General features: G+C 36.3%; 2 protein-coding genes across 3 annotated transcripts in view; one reads left to right on the top strand and one right to left on the bottom strand.

Annotated features, from left to right (window-relative positions):
• Nucleotides 1-21,874, top strand: part of LOC127448955 (nuclear factor of activated T-cells, cytoplasmic 2-like) — a 357,327-nt gene that overhangs the window by 317,873 nt on the left and 17,580 nt on the right. The gene's annotated exons all lie outside the window — the stretch shown is intronic.
• Nucleotides 3,442-21,726, bottom strand: LOC127448962 (sphingomyelin phosphodiesterase 2-like). Its single transcript, XM_051711966.1, has 11 exons — nucleotides 21,417-21,726; nucleotides 17,089-17,177; nucleotides 16,067-16,163; nucleotides 12,581-12,657; nucleotides 12,335-12,428; nucleotides 8,506-8,595; nucleotides 8,339-8,421; nucleotides 7,968-8,100; nucleotides 7,775-7,879; nucleotides 6,791-6,959; nucleotides 3,442-6,513 (listed from the first exon to the last, which is right to left on the bottom strand). Exons 2-11 carry the CDS (start codon nucleotides 17,136-17,138, stop codon nucleotides 6,089-6,091), a joined length of 1,323 nt encoding a protein of 440 aa, XP_051567926.1. The 5' UTR covers nucleotides 17,139-17,177; nucleotides 21,417-21,726; the 3' UTR covers nucleotides 3,442-6,088.

Raw genomic sequence — 21,874 nt, 5'->3', positions numbered from 1 at the left:
GAAATAAACTTAATGTGAAGTGCCCGAAAACCAAACCAAGTGGTTTAAGATGTTCAAAAAACAAAACAAATAAATAAATAAAATAAAGGAAAGAAAGAAAGAAAAAAGCAAAGGACTGCCCAAAAGATCTGTGCACACTGTACAGTATGTTTCACAGCAGGGACATTTGTAGGTTTTCATCATTACTGGGGAGTCTGGGGCCCAACAAGTACACCATTTGCACATTCTGTACATTTTATTGCAAAAACAGGACCAAAGCATTAATTTGTGGTTATTTTAAAAGCATCATTTGAACATTTTCTTTAGTAGCCTACATACTGAATATTGTGTAGCATTCAGTGGCGGGCCGTGTATTTAAAGTCTAGGCCTTCAGTGTGATTCATGCCATTAAGAAAACACAGTTTCGCAATGAATAAGACACCCTATGCCTTTGGGCATCATACATTATGTCGCAGCTAACTAGTAATACCAATTAACATTTTAAAAACACGTTCACGCACGCAAGCCAGAACTTGAAATGACACTTAAGCCTAATTTTAACTGCAGCATGACTGTTTTATGAAATGCACATCTCCTGAACAGACATTCAAAAATCATAATTTTTCATATGAATCTACCAAGGAGGTCTATAATACCTGGAAAAATCTATCTAATAATATTTGCGATTTAAATGTTGCTTGCAATAAATTTTGTTTCGTCAGGTTACACGGTTATGCTGCGTTCCATTCGAGCTGGATGTGGGATATTCCTACTTGATATCTCCGACCATAAATGCATTCCATTCCCCGATATTCGGAACTGCAATGTTCCCGTTAACTTAGCAGGGGTTTGACTCTCATTAGATGTCTCCTAGCAACCCAACTGATAAACAGTGCTGCAGTGCTGGCATTTGTGCTTCAGGTGTACGATCATCAAAAGAGATTGTAATGTTTTATCCACCTGTTTCTGCAGGCGTTTGTTAAACAAGCTTTAATATCATGTAATGTGGAAACAAACTCATTTATTGATATTACTTAGTAAAGTTAATGCTTATCACTTACTTTGTATATCTCCCTGAGTGTGGACATGTTTGTGTGACATCATACCCCTGCATCTCGGCAAAATCGGAGTTGAGAATTTCTGCACGAGCCTACAAGTTGTAATTCTGACTTCAATATGCATTGCATTGCACTTTTCCTAGTAGGAAGTTGTAAAATCCGACTTTCCAAGTTGAATGGAACGCAGCACTACTTTTCAAAACTTGATCTGACACTGAATGCTCAAGCAGCCTAATTTATACTTAGAAAACTCCTGATGTTGCTATAACAATACAAAAGGCACTTAACAATTTGCTTGAAGTGAAAATCAGTCCTCCTTTCCTGATTAATAAATTAAGCAATTACACGATCATGCAGAACATCTCGTGTTTTTAAATCCATAAGGATCTCTTTCTCAGTAGTGATGTGGCAGTGACAGCCGACTCGTCAGCAAGATCTCGTGCTTTTCGCTCTTGAATTACATACATCACTTAAAGCGTGATTGCGTCACTCAAGGCCAGCTAAAAGGCCTCAACCGGGACATATCCTAAAGATCACACCCACCAAGAACAAATAAATCAATCTTATTGGCTGATGAATCTGGCAATCTGACTTTAGTTGCTCATTCATTTGCACTGTTGAGGGATTCTGAAGAAATTCTGAAGGCCTGAGGTGGTTGAGCTCAGACTCATGTGCTGCTTTGGGCATGTGATTTGTGAAACAGTTGTCACACTTCGCTTGTAAGCATCAAGGAATAAATTCTGACTGGATAAACTCTTCGTTTTTCTCTATTTGTTTGTAGATTAATCAAGAGTGGAAAGCGATTAAAAATACATAGGCAAAAAGGTGATTGAGAATGAAATGATGAAAAATATTTATTTATTTGGCATGGTAGGCCAGCAGAGAAGGCTTTGCTGCCCCTGAGAAATCACCACTGGTAGCGTTAATGAAACTCTGGACTAAAAAAATACTGATGCCTTTTCACATTAGGACACAGCACAAGATGAAGTTTATCAAACTTATCTTTCTCAAAAGCCTGCTGTGGCAGTATCATGGTACAGTGATGGTACAATATGGTAAAACCTTGGTATTTTTATAATATATTATGGTATTTATATGGTAGGCAACTCTAAGGAACATGTCCAATAAACATGGTATTGGCTTTGTCATTTTTGGTACTTCATGTAATGTTAGTGTTTTGATACACGTTTATTTAGAAAATGTCTTCACCTGCAGTAGACAACTGTTCACAGACTGCACTCGCATGTGACGACTGAATGCAGCTGCAGGTTTTGTTTCAATGAATGGCACAACACGCTATCGGAACGCACAGGGCGCATTTTGTTTGACACAGATTGGACACATGCTAAAATTGGCTCGGTAGATTGGTGCCCGCCGCGCCCCCGAAGCGATGCCGCCCTAAGCACACGCCTATGTCGCCTCATGGGTTGACAGGCCCTGTGTTATAATGTTTTTTTCCTTTATCTATTTGACATACTGTTTTCCAGTGAACAAGGACTAGTTATTTGGAGACCTGGGGTCGTAAGCACAGTTCCTCTGAGAAACTCCCAGACTGAAGTGAAGATTCATCAAACTTTCATATGTCAGTCCAGCAGACTGTATTAGTAACAGCAGCACATGTGTAGACATTACATGTGCAACCGCACCCATGACAGGACTGAGCTGTACTCATCTGTATGGGCAGGTCTCATTCCAGCAATGCGTCATCTTAAATGTTAAAAAGTGCCAGTAGCAGATGACAGTCTGTACTTTCAGTCAGTGAATGGGCAAATGAGTTGGTTTGTGTTATTCTAAATGAAGAAACTAGAATGTCAAGGAGAAGAGGTTACTTTCTCTTATTTTAGTTTTACCTAAAGGGATAGTTCACCAAAGAAAAATCTGTCATTATTTATGCTTCCTCATGTTTCTCCAAACCTGTATGGCTTTCTCTCCTCCGTGAAACACAAAACATATGGAGCAATAATGTTAGCCTTAGTCACAATTTCACAACTTCTGATTTATGGAAAAACAAGGATAAGTAAATAGTGACTGAGGCTAACATTCTGCAAAAAACACCTCCCTTTGTGTTCTATAGAAGAAATACTAGGGCAGGACTATGTTTTCTTTATTTATTGTTTTGCGGCAATTAGCAATATACATGTATGTGTGTGTGTGTGTGTGTGTATATATATATATATATACTGTATAGTATACTGTATGTTTCAGTAATAACAGTCTCCATAGCAACCATGATTCTGTTAAAGTTCATACTTACCATACTTTAAAAAACCAACACTGCACCCTTGTGGCAGGTAGAGATTAATATATGACATCTTATAAGATGCTTTTATCAGTGTACATGCTCATTGGAAATTAAACCCATGAAACTTGCTCTACCAGTTGAGCTACAGTGACATATGGAACATAACTTTGTGAATTGTTTATTACTTTTATAAAAGATACAGTTATGCAAAGTGTTATATAATAGACACACAGGGTTGGGGAGTAACGGAATACATGTAACAGGATTACATATTTAAAATACAAAATATAAGTAACTGTATTCCACTACAGTTAGTTTAAATCATTGGTAATCAGAATACAGTTACATTCAAAAAGTACTTTGATTACTGAAGAGATTACTTTGCATTTTATTGTCATTTGTTTCATTTAATATTTAGTCCTTTCTGATGGAATTCATTTATACATATATATGATGCGATCCAAAGTGCTTTTGAACAGCGGTGAAACAGAGTGGTGGTGGTGTAGTGGGCTAAAGCACTTAACTGGTAATCAGAAGGTTGCTGTTGACCCCCACAGCCGCCACCATTGTGTCCTTGAGCAAAGCACTTAACTCCAGGTTGCTCCAGGGGGATTGTCCCTGTAATAAGTGCACTGTAATTTGCATTGGATAAAAGTGTCTGCCAAATGCATAAATGTAAATTGTCAGCTTTACGCTAAGATAAAATGCTATTTCTAGCCATTTTACATGCACGTTACCAGGCACGATCATATTTTTTTAATAAGAAAATTCACGTTAGATCATAATTTCTTTTTTTCCTAGGAAGACCTTTGATATTAGGGCAAAAATCATATTGTTGATAATTTTTGTATTGTTTTCCTGTAAAAATATCTAAAAATCCTTAAAACACGATCAGTTTGATTGATCTTGTTTTAGAAACAACACTGCATAAGATATTTCGGTTTTTCAGAGAATGTATTTTTAACATGTGTATTTTGTCTTACTGTACTGGCAGAGTTTTTATAGTCAAAACAAGTGAAAAAAATCTACCAGTGCTGAAGAAGTAATCCAAAGTATTTAGAATACATTACTGACCTCGAGTAATCTAACGGAATACGTTACAAATGACATTTTACAGCATGTATTCTGTAATCTGTAGTGGAATACATTTCAAAAGTAACCCTCACAACCCTGTAGATACATGAGGTTGTTGACAGGTTTCACGAAAAGGACAAAACCTTTATACAGGTATGGAGTGGTTTGACAAACAAACTAATAACGGCACCACCTACAGTTACGCTGTCCATTTTTTCCTCTGCTTGATTGTCTAAAACATAAACTGTTAAACAGTTGAAGAGATTGTTTTTAGTATCAGTTCCCAAAATGGACTCATAATAGACAAAACCATAACCATAACCAAACCTCTCTAATCACAATGAAAGTACAACAAATCTGAAAGCTGACGACTGGAAACATTTAACATAAACAGAACGGAGACACCTGCCCAGCAGGTCTCGGTTTACAAAGGTTAACATGACAATACTGAGTACACAAAAGAATATTCTATGAGCATGCCTTAGTGACAAACAATAATGAGCTGTTACATATGTGATTAATAGTGGTCCATTCTTCTAAGGTTAAGTGGATCTGTCATGGAAGTATTTTTAGTGATTTCCCTTTGGTTTTCTTTGAAGTTACTCTACCGTGTAAATCTCTGGAATCACAAATCATTTGTTTGTTTGTTTTAAATAAGCCGATGCATCTGATCATCAATGTGGGATTTAACTGATCAAAATACAGTTAAAACAGTAATACTGTAAATAAGTATTTCAGTTTAAAATATTTTTTATACAGCCTTTTAAAATGTTAAATACATTTTTACCTGTGACAACAAAGCCTCATTTTTAGCAGTTACATAATCATTGAGAAATCTTTCCGTGTGTCTTTCTTACTATTAGCATAGTTAAAAATGGTTGCACCACTTAAAAGGAATATTCCAAGTTAAGCTTAATTGGCAGCATTTGTGGCATATTGACGATTACCATGAAAATGTATTTTGACTCGTCCCTCCTTTAAAAAAAAGTGAGGCACTTTTAATAGAAGTGAAAGGGGCCAATCCGTAAACATTAAAATACTCACTGTTTGACAAGTATAGCCACGAGACATAAACAATATTTGTTTTAACATGACTTTTTCAGTGTAAGTTATATCCAATCGTACAACTCCATACCCGTGATGACGTAATGCTGTAAACCCTAAAACAACCATAAAAACGACGATTTCAGCAACTTCACAGCTCAAATAGTACAAAAGTTTTAACAGAAGAATTAATGTAAGTGCTTTTATAAAATTATTCACTTCACATTTCTGACTTTAAACCATTACAAAATTTGCCCCATTCACTTCCATTGTAAGTGCCTCACTGTAACTTCGATTTTTGCTTTTTTTAAATTTTTTTTATGGTAATCAACATTATGCCACAAATGCTGTTGACTGAGCTAAACTGTATTGAACCTTGAATATACACTTAACAGTGCAAATCGCAATATAATGTCTTCTTTAAGTTGCTGATGTAATTAACAGACAGTTTTCTAAAAATACAGCGTTTGTTAAATAGTTATTTGTTACATAAAAAATTACAGTAAAGATATTTATAATCAATTTTTTAGCATTTTTGGTGAATAGAAATTCATAGTGATTCCAAACATTTGAACAGTAGTTTTGTCTGGTCAAACCAAAAGCCCTTAAACAGGACATGAAAATTGCATAGGTAATAAAACTGGAGTGGCTTTCAGTTAAGACATCCTAAAATAGTGTCACAACATTGTGTTTAGTTATCTGGCTCCAAAGTAGCAGGGTCCTGAGCATCTAGTGGATTTCGAAAAAGGTCCGAGGACAGACCCTTGGGGGACACCTTAAGACTTTCCTGAAGGCTACCCAATGACAACCTCATCTGGTCCTCAGCTCCTTGCAATGCCTTCACCTCCATGCTGTAGAAGATGTACAGCAGCAATGTGCAGAGTAGAATAGCAAAGCACAGTGCCCCCAACAGGTAAAAGGAGGCTTTAGGGAATGGCTGTTCAGCTCCCAGGGCAAATATGGGCACAGCAGCGATTGCTAGCTCAAGTAGTAACAAGACAAGACCCATGATGCCGGTACGAGCCGCAGTGTGGCGCATGCGCTCAGCACAGTGTAGACCCACCTTCACTTCAGTACGAGCTTCATTTACTGTATTTACCAGCTCGGGAAGCTTATCTGGGAGAAAGATAATGCACAATAAAACAATGTCAAAACAACAAAGAATTCTTGACCCTATTGTCATGCCATTTGTATTTTAATTTTGAGTAAACTATTTCTTTAATGTGCCTTGCCAAAAACATTTATGTAAATCTAAACAGTCATTATTGTAGGGCAGCAATTTGTATAGTATTAGTTTATTGGTGAGATGCTTTCCCAAGCACTGGTCAAGCAAAACAACAAATCATTTGTGTGTGATGAATATTTGAAGACCTCAAAACTAATGCACAAATACCTTCAGCACAGCCAGATTCTCTCTCTGAGCATCCATGGCCCTTTTTAGTGGGAGTAAGCAGGAATTCGGCAGTAAGAGCCTCATGGTCAGAGAAAGGGAAGGGTTGCCCAGGAACAGGACCCTTGGTAGTGGACAAAGACTCACAACTCACATCTGCTTGCCCAGATCCCTGCCAACAAACAGACTTTAGTATTCATAGTGCAAATAAGTCAAGAAAGCAGACTGTACACTCTTAATGTAGAGCTGTAGACTGACAATGTTTAGAAATGTTCAATGTTATTTAACGTTACATTTTCAATAAATGTTATTTAACATTAATTAATGACTTTTTATTATATTATTAATAGTGTGTGTGTGTGTGTGTGTGTGTGTGTGTATATATATATATATATATATATATATAAAAATTTATTATTATTATTTTATTTTTTATTTCTTGTTTGGGGGGGATAAATGAACTGGACATTCCCTCTGTGTTATTAATACTATTGTATTAATAATTGCATAAAGACAATGTTATGCCTATTTATTTGCCATTCAGATTTTTGCTTTGTTACATTATTTTAATGACAAAATTCTCATTACTGTAATGCGAAAAAATCTCATTATCATTATTGTAATACTACAGTAAAGAACATCATTGTCCAAACACAATGATTGTTGATATATTAAATTATGTACAACAATCACTACCATGATGTATACATACCATTGTCATTTACAATTTAAATAGAAGGCTTTACCATTTTTGCGCATTACAGTAATGTAAATTATTTTTTGTGCATTACAGTAGGCTACTGAAAATTAGGTCAAAAATAAAAATCCTTAATGGTCTTAAAATTAGGCTTCATTTTCTTTATGCAAAATATAATTTCCTTTTACAGTGATTTTGGGGTGAAACAGCTTGACTGTTTTAATGAGAATCACCCATAAATATACATTTTTGATGTTGTTGCTATAACTTTATCAAAGTACAATATTTACCTTAAACAAGATGTAGTCTATCCGAATTCCTCCACCATATGGAATGAGTTCCTCAGTATTTGTGAAAGGATTCTCAGTTATGTGTGTGTTTCCCCCCTCGCATCCCTGGAATTAGTGACGGACATAATTACAATCACAACGTATGATCGCAGTCATTTTAAGATTTCAGAAAATATGAAGCTGCAACACAAACATCAAAGCTGGCAGCCTCATTGAAACAATCCTTTAGTCCCGTGCAGTTCCGCAACAGTCTGGTACCGAGATCGTCCGGCTGCATGTTTAAATCTCCGCCCAGGATCACCACATCTGCTCCAGCACAAGTATGCCTTCAAAGAAAACAACGTAAATAGAAATCTGAAGATTTCAGTAGACCATGGCCACGATGATATAATTTAGAAAGAAGCTTAAGTTTGTATACGAAGGTTTGTCACTCAGTTAAATAAGTCCAGTCCTCTAGGGACTAATTATTTGTCCAAAAACAAACATTTTGGTGTGTACTATCCCTTTAAGTAGCATTTTAATTCACGACTTTTTCAAAGGACCTAATAAAGAGAATTTTAGTACCTTACGAACTGTTGTAGCTCCCATGCCTGCACAACTCTGTGCGGCAGATACGAGTCTCTGTCTCGGCAGTACTCTGCATGCAACTGCGGGAAAAACAAACAGCTTGCAACGTTTGTTGCAAGATGCAAACAGACGCATGTGGATACATGTATTTTGGATGAACTTACATGAGTGACAAAGACATGAACTGTCAGCCCACAGACAGTGATCAAGATCTTGCCGACGGCCTTGCCACCGAACCAGTCTCCGTGTTGGGCCTGATGTAAGAAGGATAGATTAGAGGTGCTTTTAACACTGACTCAAACAATGATGTGAGGTTGGGGCGGGACTCTCTGTTTGAAAACAGTCATTATGTTGGCTTGACAAAGCCAACATACTGTTATTCTAAAGACACGGTTTAGGGTTATTTTCAATTCCCTGAACCAAGACCAACATTTCTAACACTAACTCCTCCAAGAGCTTTCAAGCTACATCCACCAAACTTGGCACAGACCTTCAGATTGTTCTGACTAGGGTTCTTATGACTTTATTAACTGATCAGAATTATGGTTTTTGCACAGCAGGTTATCAAAAATCCCCCAAATCCCATAGACTTACATTAATGGAATATTATACAGTACAAAATTGTCTACAAAAATTTTCGTTGTCAAACAGTCGTTTGATCTCATTTAACGTAACCTGAGATCACATTAAACTCTAATGATGATGTGTGAGAGCAGCACTGCAGTTCGCACCTGACTGAGGAGAGGAAGAAAACACATCTCACAGTCCAGATGCACTCTAAACTTTCCAAACAGCTTCAGGTGATGTAGATCACAAAGTATATATATATATATATATATAATAATGCAAAAATACAAAATAAGTAAATACAGAATAAGTGGAGCTGGAGCTGCCGCTCCACTGATGCAAAACTTGCATGTTGAGCGTCTTTAAAGGAAACGAGCCGGCGTTACATCTTTAATGCAGTTATCTTTAATGCATTATAGCTTTATTAAAGTTCAAATAATACAGAAGCAGATCATGTAAATAACTACAAACTTCGAAACTGTCATTTCTCTGTGCGGTCAGCGCCTCTTCTGTGAGTTGCGCGAATGTCCCGATCTAAGGGGGAGAGATTGAAACTGCACCCGGCTGATGCACACTCTGTCGCGGGGACGCTCGTCCCTCAAGTACACGCTTAATGCAGTTAGATTATAACGTGATGGCTCGCGACTTACTGAATCATAATATATGTGTCACTGTGCATTTCTTATCGTGAGGAAAATTGGCAATACGCAGCTTTATTAATAAGAGAGAGATTGTTTTTTTGTGAGTTAAAGATGGATCGAAGTGAACAGAAAGGTGAGAGAGGGTAGTCTTCGCCCAAACATTTTTGATTTGTTTTTGTTTTGGCTTGTTTTCCAATATAAATATCTAAAACTCCTTTAAACGAAGTACATTTACTTTAACAGCTATACTGCAGAAGAAAAAAATTGTTATCTGAGAATGTTGAATATAGTATTAAAAATACTAATATTTTAAAATATCTAAAAATCCTTTAAAAAAAGATGCACTCACTTGAGAAGCAGCATATAAGATATTTAGACTTGATTTTAGAGAATAGATCTTGAATATAAGTATATTTTGTCTTTACTGCACTCGCAGAAGTATAACCAAGTGAAAAAATACACTTATATACAAAATACACTGACAGTGCATCCGGAAAGTATTCACAGTGCTTCACTTTTTCCATTTTGTTATGTTACAGCCTTATTCCAAAATGGATTAAATTCATTATTTTCCTCAAAATTCTACAAACAATACCACATAATGACAACGTGAAAGAAGTTTGTTTGAAATCTTTGCAAATTTATTAAAAATAAAAAACGATGTACATCACATGTACATAAGTATTCACAGCCTTTGCCATGACACTCAAAATTGAGCTCAGGTGCATCCGGTTTCCACTGATCATCCTTGAGATGTTTCTACAACTTGATTGGAGTCCATGTGTGGTAAATTCAGTTGATTGGACATGATATGGAAAGGCACACACCTGTCTATATAAGGTCTTACAGTTAACAGTACATGTCAGAGCACAAACCAAGCCATGAAGTCCAAGGAATTGTCTGTAGACCGCCGAGACAGGATTGTATCGAGGCACAGATCTGGGGAAGGGTACAGAAAAATGTCTGCAGCATTGATGGTCCCAGTGAGCACAGTGGCCTCCATCATCCGTAAATGGAAGAAGTTTGGAACCACCAGGACTCTTCCTAGAGCTGGCCGCCTGGCCAAACTGAGCGATCGGGGGAGAAGGGCCTTAGTCAGGGAGGTGACCAAGAACCCGATGGTCACTCTGACATAGCTCCAGCATTTCTCTGTGGAGAGAGGAGAACCTTCCAGAAGAACAACCATCTCTGCAGCACTCCACCAATCAGGCCTGTATGGTAGAGTGACCAGACGGAAGCCACTCCTCAGTAAAAGGCACATGACAGCCCGCCTGGAGTTTGCCAAAAGGCACCTGAAGGACTCTCAGACCACGAGAAACAAAGATTGAACTCTTTGGCCTGAATGGCAAGCGTCATGTCTGGAGGAAACCAGGCACTGCTCATCACCTGGCCAATACCATCCCTACAGTGAAGCATGGTGGTGGCAGCATCATGCTGTGGGGATGTTTTTCAGCGGCAGGAACTGGGAGACTAGTCAGGATCGAGGGAAAGATGAATGCAGCAATGTACAGAGACCTCCTTGATGAAAACCTGCTCCAGAGCGCTCTGGACCTCAGACCGGGGCGAAGGTTCATTTTCCAACAGGACAACGACCCTAAGCACACAGCCAAGATAACAAAGGAGTGGCTCCGGGACAACTCTGTGAATGTCCTTGAGTGACCCAGCCAGAGCCCAGACTTGAACCCGATTGAACATCTCTGGAGAGATCTGAAAATGGCTGTGCACCGACGCTCCCCATCCAACCTGATGGAGCTTGAGGGGTCCTGCAAAGAAGAATGGGAGAAACTGCCCAAAAATAGGTGTGCCAAGCTTGTAGCATCATACTCAAAAAGACTTGAGGCTGTAATTGGTGCCAAAGGTGCTTCAACAAAGTATTGAGCAAAGGCTGTGAATACTTATGTACATGTGATTTTTTTCGTTTTTTATTTTTAATAAATTTGCAAAGATTTCAAACAAACTTCTTTCACGTTGTCATTATGGGGTATTGTTTGTAGAATTTTGAGGAAAATAATGAATTTAATCCATTTTGGAATAAGGCTGTAACATAACAAAATGTGGAAAAAGTGAAGCGCTGTGAATACTTTCTGGATGCACTGTATATTTAAGATACATTCTCTTAAAGCAAGAGTAAATATCTTATATGTTGCTTCTCAAGTAAATTTATTTTTTAGACAATTTTAAATGGAAAACAAGACAAAAACACTTGATAACAATAGGGTTTTTTGCAGTGAATTTTCTTTACTGAATTAATCTTAAAGGAAAAAAATACTTTTTATTAATTCAGTGAATGTCATTTAGAGGTATTTTTAAAAGATGATTTTGTCCTCTTTATTGTTAGTAAGCACGTTTAATATAACCTTTTAACTCGGGGCACAAGCTGAATAGTCGATTAAGAGCTAATGATTAATCGTTGCAAGAATCACCCGAATAGTCGAATAATCATCTAATAATCGTTAGATTAGTTGATTATCAAAACAATCGTTAGTTGCAGCCCTAATTGTTTCATCATTCATTTCGAACATAATGTACTTCTTTTTGTGAAATGTTTTGCTGAAAAGTGTGCTTGTGCTCTCTTTCTTTAAAATAAATTCCACTTGGTCTGATATTTTGTTATCTACAGCAATAGAATTCAGACATTTTTAAGTGTGACTTAAGTGTCTAAATACTTGCCACTGTATTATATTCAGTATATATACATATTGTGCCATGTGACTTTCTTCTTTTTATATACAAGTAGAACATCAGTCTAGTTTAGGATGTGTATGCTTGAACGTCACTGACCTACCATGTAAGGATAGCCATTTAATGAGTATCTGTACAGGAAAGCTTCATGAATTCTGTGTTTGGAGAAAACGGCCAGACCGCTCCCTATAAATCCACTGAGAAAGAAGAAATATATGAGTAGAAAATAAGAAACTCTCTTCTTGTGTACATCTGCACTGTGCATTGCACAAAAGACATTTTAGGGACAAAGAATTGCCTGGAAAATGTTGTCACATACTATTTCTAAGCATCACAACTCATTACTTACCTTTTAAAATAATGTGAATAGGGATAAACACTGCCAAGCTTCTTCTTTAGAAAGAGAAAGTCTTTCTCACACCACACCTGTAACCAAAACATTTTACATTGATGTAATTTTTTATTAAACCCCTATTTTTAAAACAATTAAAAATAAAGATTTAAAATAACTTTAATTAAAAAGCCCTTGTGGAGGTTTTAATAACGCTGTAACGGACCTTTTTCGCAGGCTATGATGACAAAATTATGCCTTAGTGGTTTTTGCATGATCAGTCATATTTTCAAAATCAATGCCAAAATTTCACAATTTCTGCCAGGGTGTGCAAACTTTTGATCATGCAAAAAAAACTATCTTTTATTTAAGGATAGTGATCATATGAAGCCATTTATCATCACATAGTTGTTTGGCTCCTTTTTAAATCATAATGATAACAGAAATCACCCAAATGGCACTGATCAAAAGTTTACACACCCTTGAATGTTTGGCCTTGTTACAGACACACAAGGTGAAACACACAGGTTTAAATGGCAATTAAAGGTTAATTTTCCACACCTGTGGCTTTTTAAATTGCAATTAGTGTCTGTGTATAAATAGTCAATGAGTTTGTTAGCTCTCACATGGATGCACTGAGCAGGCTAGATACTGAGCCATGGGGAGCAGAAAAGAACTGTCAAAAGACCTGCATAACAAGGTAATGGAACTTTATAAAGATGAAAAAGGATATAAAAAGATATCCAAAGCCTTGAAAATGCCAGTCAGTACTGTTCAATCACTTATTAAGAAGTGGAAAATTCAGGGATCTCTTGATACCAAGCCAAGGTCAGGTAGACCAAGAAAGATTTCAGCCACAATTGGCAGACGAATTGTTCAGGATACAAAGAAAAACCCACAGGTAACCTCAGGAGAAATACAGGCTGCTCTGGAAAAAGACGGTGTGGTTGTTTCAAGGAGCACAATACGACGATACTTGAACAAAAATGAGCTGCATGGTCGAGTTGCCAGAAAGAAGCCTTTACTGCGCCATGCCACAAAAAAGCCCGGTTACAATATGCCCGACAACACACTGACATGCCTCACAGCTTCTGGCACACTGTAGCGCTATGTTTGGAGAGGGGTCAACAAGGCCTATAGTGAAAAGAATACCATCCCCACTGTGAAGCATGGTGGTGGCTCACTGATGTTTTGGGGGTGTGTGAGCTCTAAAGGCATGAGGAATCGTGAAAATTGATGGCAAGATGAATGCAGCATGTTATCAGAAAATACTGGCAGACAATTTGCATTCTTCTGCACGAAAGCTGCGCATGGGACGCTCTTGGGCTTTCCAGCACAACAATGACCCTAAGCACAAGGCCAAGTTGACCCTCCAGTGGTTACAGCAGAAAAAGGTGAAGGTTCTGGAGTGGGCATCACAGCCTCCTGACCTTAATATCATCGAGCCACTCTGGGGAGATCTCAAACGTGCGGTTCATGCAAGACGACCAAAGACTTTGCATGACCTGGAGGCATTCATACCACCTGCACGAATTTGGGGCCTCATAGACAACTATTACAAAAGACTGCACACTGTCATTGATGCTGCTGCTGCGATGGGGTTTCTAATATACAGTTGAAGTCAGAAGTTTAGCACTTAACACTTAGGTTGAAGTCATCAAAACTCATAGATTTAATATTAGCAAACTATAGTTTTGGCAAGTCGTTTAGGACATCTACTTTGTGCATGACACAAGTCATTTTTCCAACAATTGTTAACAGACAGATTGTTTCACTTTTAATTGACTATATCACAATTCCAGTGGGACAGAAGTTTACATACACTAAGTTAATTGTGCCTTTAAGCAGCTTGGAATATTCCAGAAAATGATGTCAAGCATTTAGACAATTAGCTTCTGATAGGAGGTGTACTGAATTGGAGGTGTACCTGTGGATGTATTTTAAGGCCCACCATCAAACTCAGTGCCTCTTTGCTTGACATCATGGGAAAATCAAAAGAAATCAGCCAGGACCTCCACATGTCTGGTTCATCCTTGGGAGAAATTTACAAATGCCTGAAGGTACCACGTTCATCTGTACAAACAATAGTACACAAAGTATAAACACCATGGGACCACGCAGCCATCATACCTCTTAGGAAGGTGACACATTCTGTCTCCTAGAGATAAATGTAGTTTGGTGCGAAAAGTGCAAATCAATCCCAGAACAACAGCAAAGGACCTTGTGAAGATGCTGGAGGAAACAGGTAGACAAGTATCTATATCCACAGTAAAACGAGTCCTATATCGACATAACCTGAAAGGCTGCTCAGCAAGGAAGAAGCCACTGCTCCAAAACTACCATAAAAAAGCCAGACTACAGTTTGCAAGTGCACATGGGGACATAGATCGTACTTTTTAGAGAAATGTCCTCTGGTCTAATGAAACAAAAATGGAACATTTTGGCCATAATGACCATCGTTATGTTTGGAAGAAAAAGGGTGAGGCTTGCAAGCCGAAGAACACCATCCCAATCGTGAAGCATGGGGGTGGCAACATCATGTTGTGGGGGTGCTTTGCTGCAGGAGGGACTGGTGCACTTCACAAAATAGATGGCATCATGAAGAAGGAAAATGATGTGGATATATTGAAGCAACATCTCAAGACATCAGCCAGAAAGTTAAAGCTCGGTCGCAAATGGGTCTTCCAAATGGACAATGACAACAAACATACCTCCAAAGTTGTGGCAAAATGGCTTAAGGACAACCAAGTCAAGGTATTGGAGTGGCCATCACAAAGCCCTGACCTCAATCTCATAGAAGATTTGTGGGCAGAACTGAAAAAGCGTGTGCGAGCAAGGAGGCCTACAAACCTGACTCAGTTACACCAGTTCTGTCTGGTGGAATGGGCCAAAATTCCAGCAACTTATTGTGAGAAGCTTGCGGAAGTCTACCCAAACCATTAGACCCAAGTTAAACAATTTAAAGGCAATGCTAACAAATACTAACAAAGTGTATGTAAACTTCTGACCCACTGGGAATGTGATGAAAGAAATAAAAGCTGAAATAAATAATTCTCTCTACTATTATTCTGACATTTCACATTCTTAAAATAAAGTAGTGATCCTAACTGACCTAAGACGGAATGTTTTCTACGATTAAATGTCAGGAATTGTGAAAAACTGAGTTTAAACGTATTTGGCTAAGATGCATGTAACTTCTGACTTCAACTGTAGCTGCTCTCTCTATTTTTATCCTCTTTTGAAAAGTTGTGGAAATGTAATAATGGATTTTTTTATATATATATATATATATTTTTTTTGCTGTTGGAGCACATGCATGGGAACACAAAAATAATATTTGCTGCGGTTTCCTATTCACCGCTATGGAAGTTTACCCCATTATAGTTTACTTCCAAATTTCATGAAACATTTTTACAAACCTTTTGACTTTGTTATTGCTCAGTATTATTCTAATTATTTGCATCCATGTTTGTAAACATCTGTACATGTGCTTGTTTGTTTTACCTCTTGCAATAATGCGATATCAAGCTCCTCTTTATTCAGCAGATTTCCGATCAAAATGAAACGCTCTACGCAGTGTTTACTGAGGAATCTGATCCCCCTAAAACAATCACAACAAACACAATTAGACCACATTCACAGTAAAAAAAATAAAATAAATTAATTGTTAAGCAAACTAAAAAAATCAAGACAACCTGATGCAGTAAGAGTCTTAATAATTATTCTCAGTAACATTGCTTTAAGTCAATGTGAATTTGTTTGTTCACTAAAGGCAGAAACTCATTTTGAGAAAACTACTAATTTCTTGTTCAGCCAACTATCAATTCACAATACGACAACTTTCATTATGTCACTATTTCAATTACTTTAAGTTAACTGCAATGTTTGCCTCTGAAGAGAGGTATGTCTTGTATGAACATTTGTTTGACATAGACACACTCAACCCTTAAAAACAGCACAAATAAAGTCACCAAACAGCAAAACAATAAGCATATAACACTTAACACATAATATATTCATGTTGCAATGCATGCTGGGAACTTGCAAATCAGCAACATTATTTTTACCAATTTATTATTCATCATTTCAGTGCAAACACATTCATTAGACTAAAGATCAAAAGGAGATGTTGACTCCTCTTTAAATGTCTGTTGATAATTTCTTGTCACCAGGTAGCTGTGGTTTTTTATAGAAATCTATCAAGTAAAAAATCTATAAGAAAAATCTTTCAAATATCCTTCTGGATAAACGTAATTCATTTTTGGAAAACAAAGAATTTCAATTTATCCAGTAGGATCTTATATCAACAAGTTAAGGGGTGTTCACTCACATGTGCAGTTATTTGCAGTGAAAAAGTGACTGGAGTTTTCACTTTCAATTCTTATTTTTATTGAGTCATAGTCCTATCGGGAACTATGTGAATCCTATGAAACATTTATCTTCCAGTCCTTTTCTTTATTATATTAATTTCAATATGAATCCTGTACACATTTCTAATTTCATTCCTATGTGAAGTGTGAACTCACCAGCAGTTGAGAGAGAATACGCGTAATCTGATTGGTGCAGATGTTGGCATTGTGATGAGTGTGGAGTTTTGGGATGGGTATGAGCCAGTCTGTAAGGACAGGTGAGAGAACTCAGATTGCTACGTACAGTGGAACCTATTGAGCTCAAACCAGTGCCAAAACAATCCTCAGAATTGATATGAATTAGATTTGCACTTTCTCAGAATGAGCAGAGCTCAAAAATACAGTCCGTTTGAAACCGTTTACACAAAATAGTGCACACCTCATTATCACACTGTTAAACATACGTTACGTACATTCATTTACCCACTAAACCATGACTTGCAGAACTGTTTTAAGTTAGTCCTTAGTTTGCTGACAGAATATAGACTACAAGCAACTTGATAGCGTACAAGTAATTTAAATACCTTGTAACGAGAGTAAATCCACAGAGAGAAGTCGTTGACACAGTTTACTGCTTTGAAACACTGGTCTGACAAACAGATGCTCATAAATCATAAAGCCTGAAGCCCAACAATGGTGTTGGATACGATTATGGCTCCACCTCTATCCCGAGGGGTCAACGGTCCCCTTACAGACCCTGTTGTTGTCGTTATGGTGACACTGTACAGTTCACAATAAACCCGACAGACTGCAACAGTAACTGAACAGCTACTTTAACATTTGAATAATTAAATATGTGACGTGTATGTGTGGGACTGAGAGAAGAGGTTAATTAATTTTATTTCTCTTCTATATTTCTTAAGAAAATATAAACATTTATTCTATGTATCATTTTATAATTTTATTTTAATTTTTTTTTATTTGTATTATTTTATTATTGTTATTTTGATTGTATTTTATTGCATAGTATTTTTAATTTTTAAAATGTTGATATTATATTTTATTTTGAATGTATATTTTAGCCTATATATGTATTATTTTATACTTTTTATCATTTTATTGTATAATGTTTATTATTTTGTATTATTGGATGTATTTTATTGTATAGTATTTTTAAATTAAACAAAAATTTAAATGTTAAATTAATATTATATTTAATTATTTTGTAGTTTTGGATGTATTTGTATTGTATCTTACTGTAAAATATTTTTCATTTTAAAATATTTTGAAAATAAATGTTTAAATGTTATTGCATTGTTTTTTATTATTTTATTTTTTATTTTAAAATATTTGTACAATTTAAAATGTTAAAGTATCTAAATTTGTATATTTTATTTTTACTGTATAGTTTTTTAAATTTTAAAATATTTGAATTTTAAATGTTAATATTGTATTGTTTTTTTTAATTATATTGTAGCCTCTCTCTCTCTCTCTCTCTCTCTCTCTCTCTCTATATATATATATTATTATTATTATTTAATTATATTCATTTTGTATTATTTGTATATGTTTTTTATTTTATTTAAAATGTTAAAATATCTTACTGCATTATACTTTTAATAATAATTTATCTCAATCTCTATCAGCTTATTGGCCAAGTAAGATAAACTTACATTTATCAAAGCAAAATGTAATAAATAAAGTGTCAATAAATAGTAGTTGAAAATATGTCCAGTGAATATTAAACTTTTGCCATACAAAAGTGTGCAAAGTCTGTTGTCCTTTTGTATTTATACATTTTTCAATGTTGAAGCAATGGAGGAGTATTAATGAGGGCAATTGCCCGTGACAAAAAGCTACTTTTGTGTCTTGTAGTTTTTGTTTATTTTGGATTTTATTATGAATGATAGTTTTATTTATTGTTTTCCTTCTGGTGTCAATATTCTCACATTGTCAAATGGTTAAAACCCAAAGTCACGTTTTATACCAGCTTATATATACACCCCCTCATAATGTCTCTGGTCAGACAAAGGTGTGACAGCAAAGACACTTAAAAAGACATTCAGAAATAGTGTGAAAATGCCAGTCATGGTAGAGGAATACCAGACAACATACAGATTATTAACATGATATATAACACTGTTTTCCTTTCCAATTATTCTGAACTGCTGTTTCAAATAAACAAACTTTTTATCTGAATTACTTTTGCAAACCCCAAAGGGCCTTTTCGCATCTAAGTCACATTCCAGCAATTTATACATAAACATTTGAATCAACTGAATCTCAGTGGACATGATAATGCCACTGTGATGACAGTGAATACAAGTCTGTTTTCATTTTCAATCAGGAAGCGTTAACATTGCTTGTACGTTATGATCATCCAGGGACAGTAAACACAGACACAGCTGCTGCACACAAGCACTAGAGGCGCCAGGAGTGATCCACACTTACTGCTCAACTCTTAATGTAAAGACACTAAACAGGTGACTAAGACTGTGCTGAGTATAGTGTATAATGAATCATGGTACTACCATGGTGTCTTGGTATCATGGCAATACCATACATGCACTATGGTACATGAAATATTGCCATAATGCAGAACCATGTTATTACCATCTGATACCATCACTGTACCATGGTACTGATATTCTCGCACTTTTTTGTTTGCATTTAATTAATGTTCCGAGTTCAATACAAGTATCAATGAACAGCATTTGTAACATAATGTTGATTACCACATCAACCGATCGCCCCTCGTTTATTTAAAACAAAAAGCAAAAATCAAGGTTACAGTGAGGCACTTACAATGGAAGTCAATGGAGCCAGATGTAAACATTAAACTACACAGTTTTAAAAGTATAGCTTACAAGACGTAAACATTTTGCATGCTAATGTGACTTTATTGAGATAAAATATCTGTTCTACATTATTTTAGTGTGATAAAATTGCTTACAAGTTTTACCGGGTTTACATCGTCGTGGCAACGAAGTTGAAATTTGACGTTTATTTTTTTTATCACACAAAAATCATGTTACCATGTATAATTTTTTACGTCTTTTATCTTTATTTTTGAAAGAGTATTTTAACATTTATGGACTGGCCCCATTTACTTCCATTGTAAGTGCCTTACTCTAACCGCGGTTTTGCGGTTAATCATTATTAATTTTATTTTGTATTAATGAGTCGAAATTAATTTTTTCTGTTGTAATCGATATATTCTACAAATGCTGTCGATTGAGAGAACTTGTATACTCAAACCGGAGTGGTGAAAACATTCGTAATTAATAAACATAATAGACAATATAAGATAAAATATCAAAGTTAAGTGGCATTTATTATTAAGAAATATAGCACAATTGCATTTTTCAAGCAACACGCTTTCACAAAAGTCGTTTGTTATGTTTAAAATAACACACAGTTTAAATTAAAGATGGATTTGGACACAGCTTGTGTAGAACCAAAGTCTTTCTAGCAAGTCAGTCCACTGTCGGCCATCTTTGGAACACTCTCGGGAGGATATTTGCAGTCATGCCAGTGCAGCTACTATCTACGTGAATGGGGGGAACGACCAAAATCTCAAAAACGGTTGGTCAAGATTAAGATCAAAGGACATATTTCAAACCAGCAATAAAATCTGACAATACTGGTATCATAAATTGTCCTTCTTTACCTCATATTATGCTAAAAAATGAAATTTTCCTGGCTTGTATAGCTAATGCACATGCATGTTCTAGAGTTGATTGACAGGTGATGTCTGTATCTAAAAGGTGATTGGCTCTTTTAGCTGTAAGGCAGGACGTCCTTTCTACATCCGTTGACTGCTCAGAGTTCCTTGGTTTAGCGTTCCAATTTCTCCCATTCATTTTATTAAAATGGCCCGTCTCTGCTAAATAATCTTTGGTAGAACTGACCTAATACATCAACTAAAATCACCTTGATACCAACTGATTACAAGTCATTGAGAAAAAATGACTCAGAGAAGTGAAGTCAATTCTGAGAAAAGCTCAAGCAGCATTTTAGCACAGTTGACACTGGCTTTTATATTTGTATTATCTAATGCAATTGCATTTTTTGAGCGACTCAAGTGTCCAAACACTTTTTTGGGTCACTGTAAAAATGCATGGGCCCAAGTCAATGCTAGAAATAAAGTAAAACGACTTGTTTAATGCAAGGGCGTAGCCAGGAAATTACTTTTGGGTGGGCCTCAATAAAAATGGATGGGCTTCTATTTATTTATTTATTTATTTATTTACAAATTTTCATTAACAGCAGAGAAGCAGTGCATTCAAAAAGTTATTTCAGAAATCATAATTTATGCAGTTTTAAACGATGTTATGCATATATAGAAAGTCAAAGAATAATCTCTAATATTCTGGATGGTCCTGGGTCTAATTTGGGTGGCCCAGGGTCACCCCAGCCCACCCTTGACCACGCCACTGGTTTAATGTAAATAATGTAAACACATATAGACGTATATATGTGATGCAGTAGGCTATCAATCTTACCTTGCGCTGGAGTTTGAAATGATGTCGCGCGCAAAACAATCCAAATCACTTTTCACTCCGCGTCAAAACTGCGTTAGAAACGGTGTATCGAGCTTTATGCATTTAACTTTTCAACTGAACCTTAAACTCTTAGGTTGTAAAATGAACATATGCTCATCTCACAGCTGACTAAATCATCTCCCTGTGATTGTTCTATCATGTATGTTTATACATAATGCATCGACACACTCCTTGACAAATATTAATCAAGTTTTGCTTTTACTAAAAAGTACCACTATGCAACACTGCAGCGTGTAAGCCGTATCGCATACGTAACTCTACGTCGTTTACTGTGCTGCTGTGGAATGTTGGGAAATTGAGTTTTCTCTTGCTGGTGACTAGGCGGGGTTTAGCGGTCCAAGCATTCAAGGAGTTCGGTACGTTGGGTCTAAATAAAAATCGCCTGTTATGTACATACA

Source organism: Myxocyprinus asiaticus, chromosome 12 (genome assembly GCF_019703515.2).
Source record: "Myxocyprinus asiaticus isolate MX2 ecotype Aquarium Trade chromosome 12, UBuf_Myxa_2, whole genome shotgun sequence".
Taxonomy (NCBI): Eukaryota; Metazoa; Chordata; class Actinopteri; order Cypriniformes; family Catostomidae; genus Myxocyprinus; species Myxocyprinus asiaticus.
The sequence above is the reverse complement of the archived record's forward strand: the minus strand, read 5'-3'. Positions and strand labels throughout refer to the sequence as shown.

What these genes read in the sequence shown, in the direction of transcription:
- LOC127448962 (XM_051711966.1), bottom strand. Translation starts at nt 17,138, where the DNA reads ATGCCAACATCTGCACCAATCAGATTACGCGTATTCTCTCTCAACTGC. An exon ending in ATATCGCATTATTGCAAGAG is followed by an intron (nt 12,658 to 16,066) that starts GTAAAACAAACA and finishes TTTTGGTTACAG; the next exon opens with GTGTGGTGTGAGAAAGACTT. An exon ending in TTCATGTCTTTGTCACTCAT is followed by an intron (nt 8,422 to 8,505) that starts GTAAGTTCATCC and finishes TTTTTCCCGCAG; the next exon opens with TTGCATGCAGAGTACTGCCG.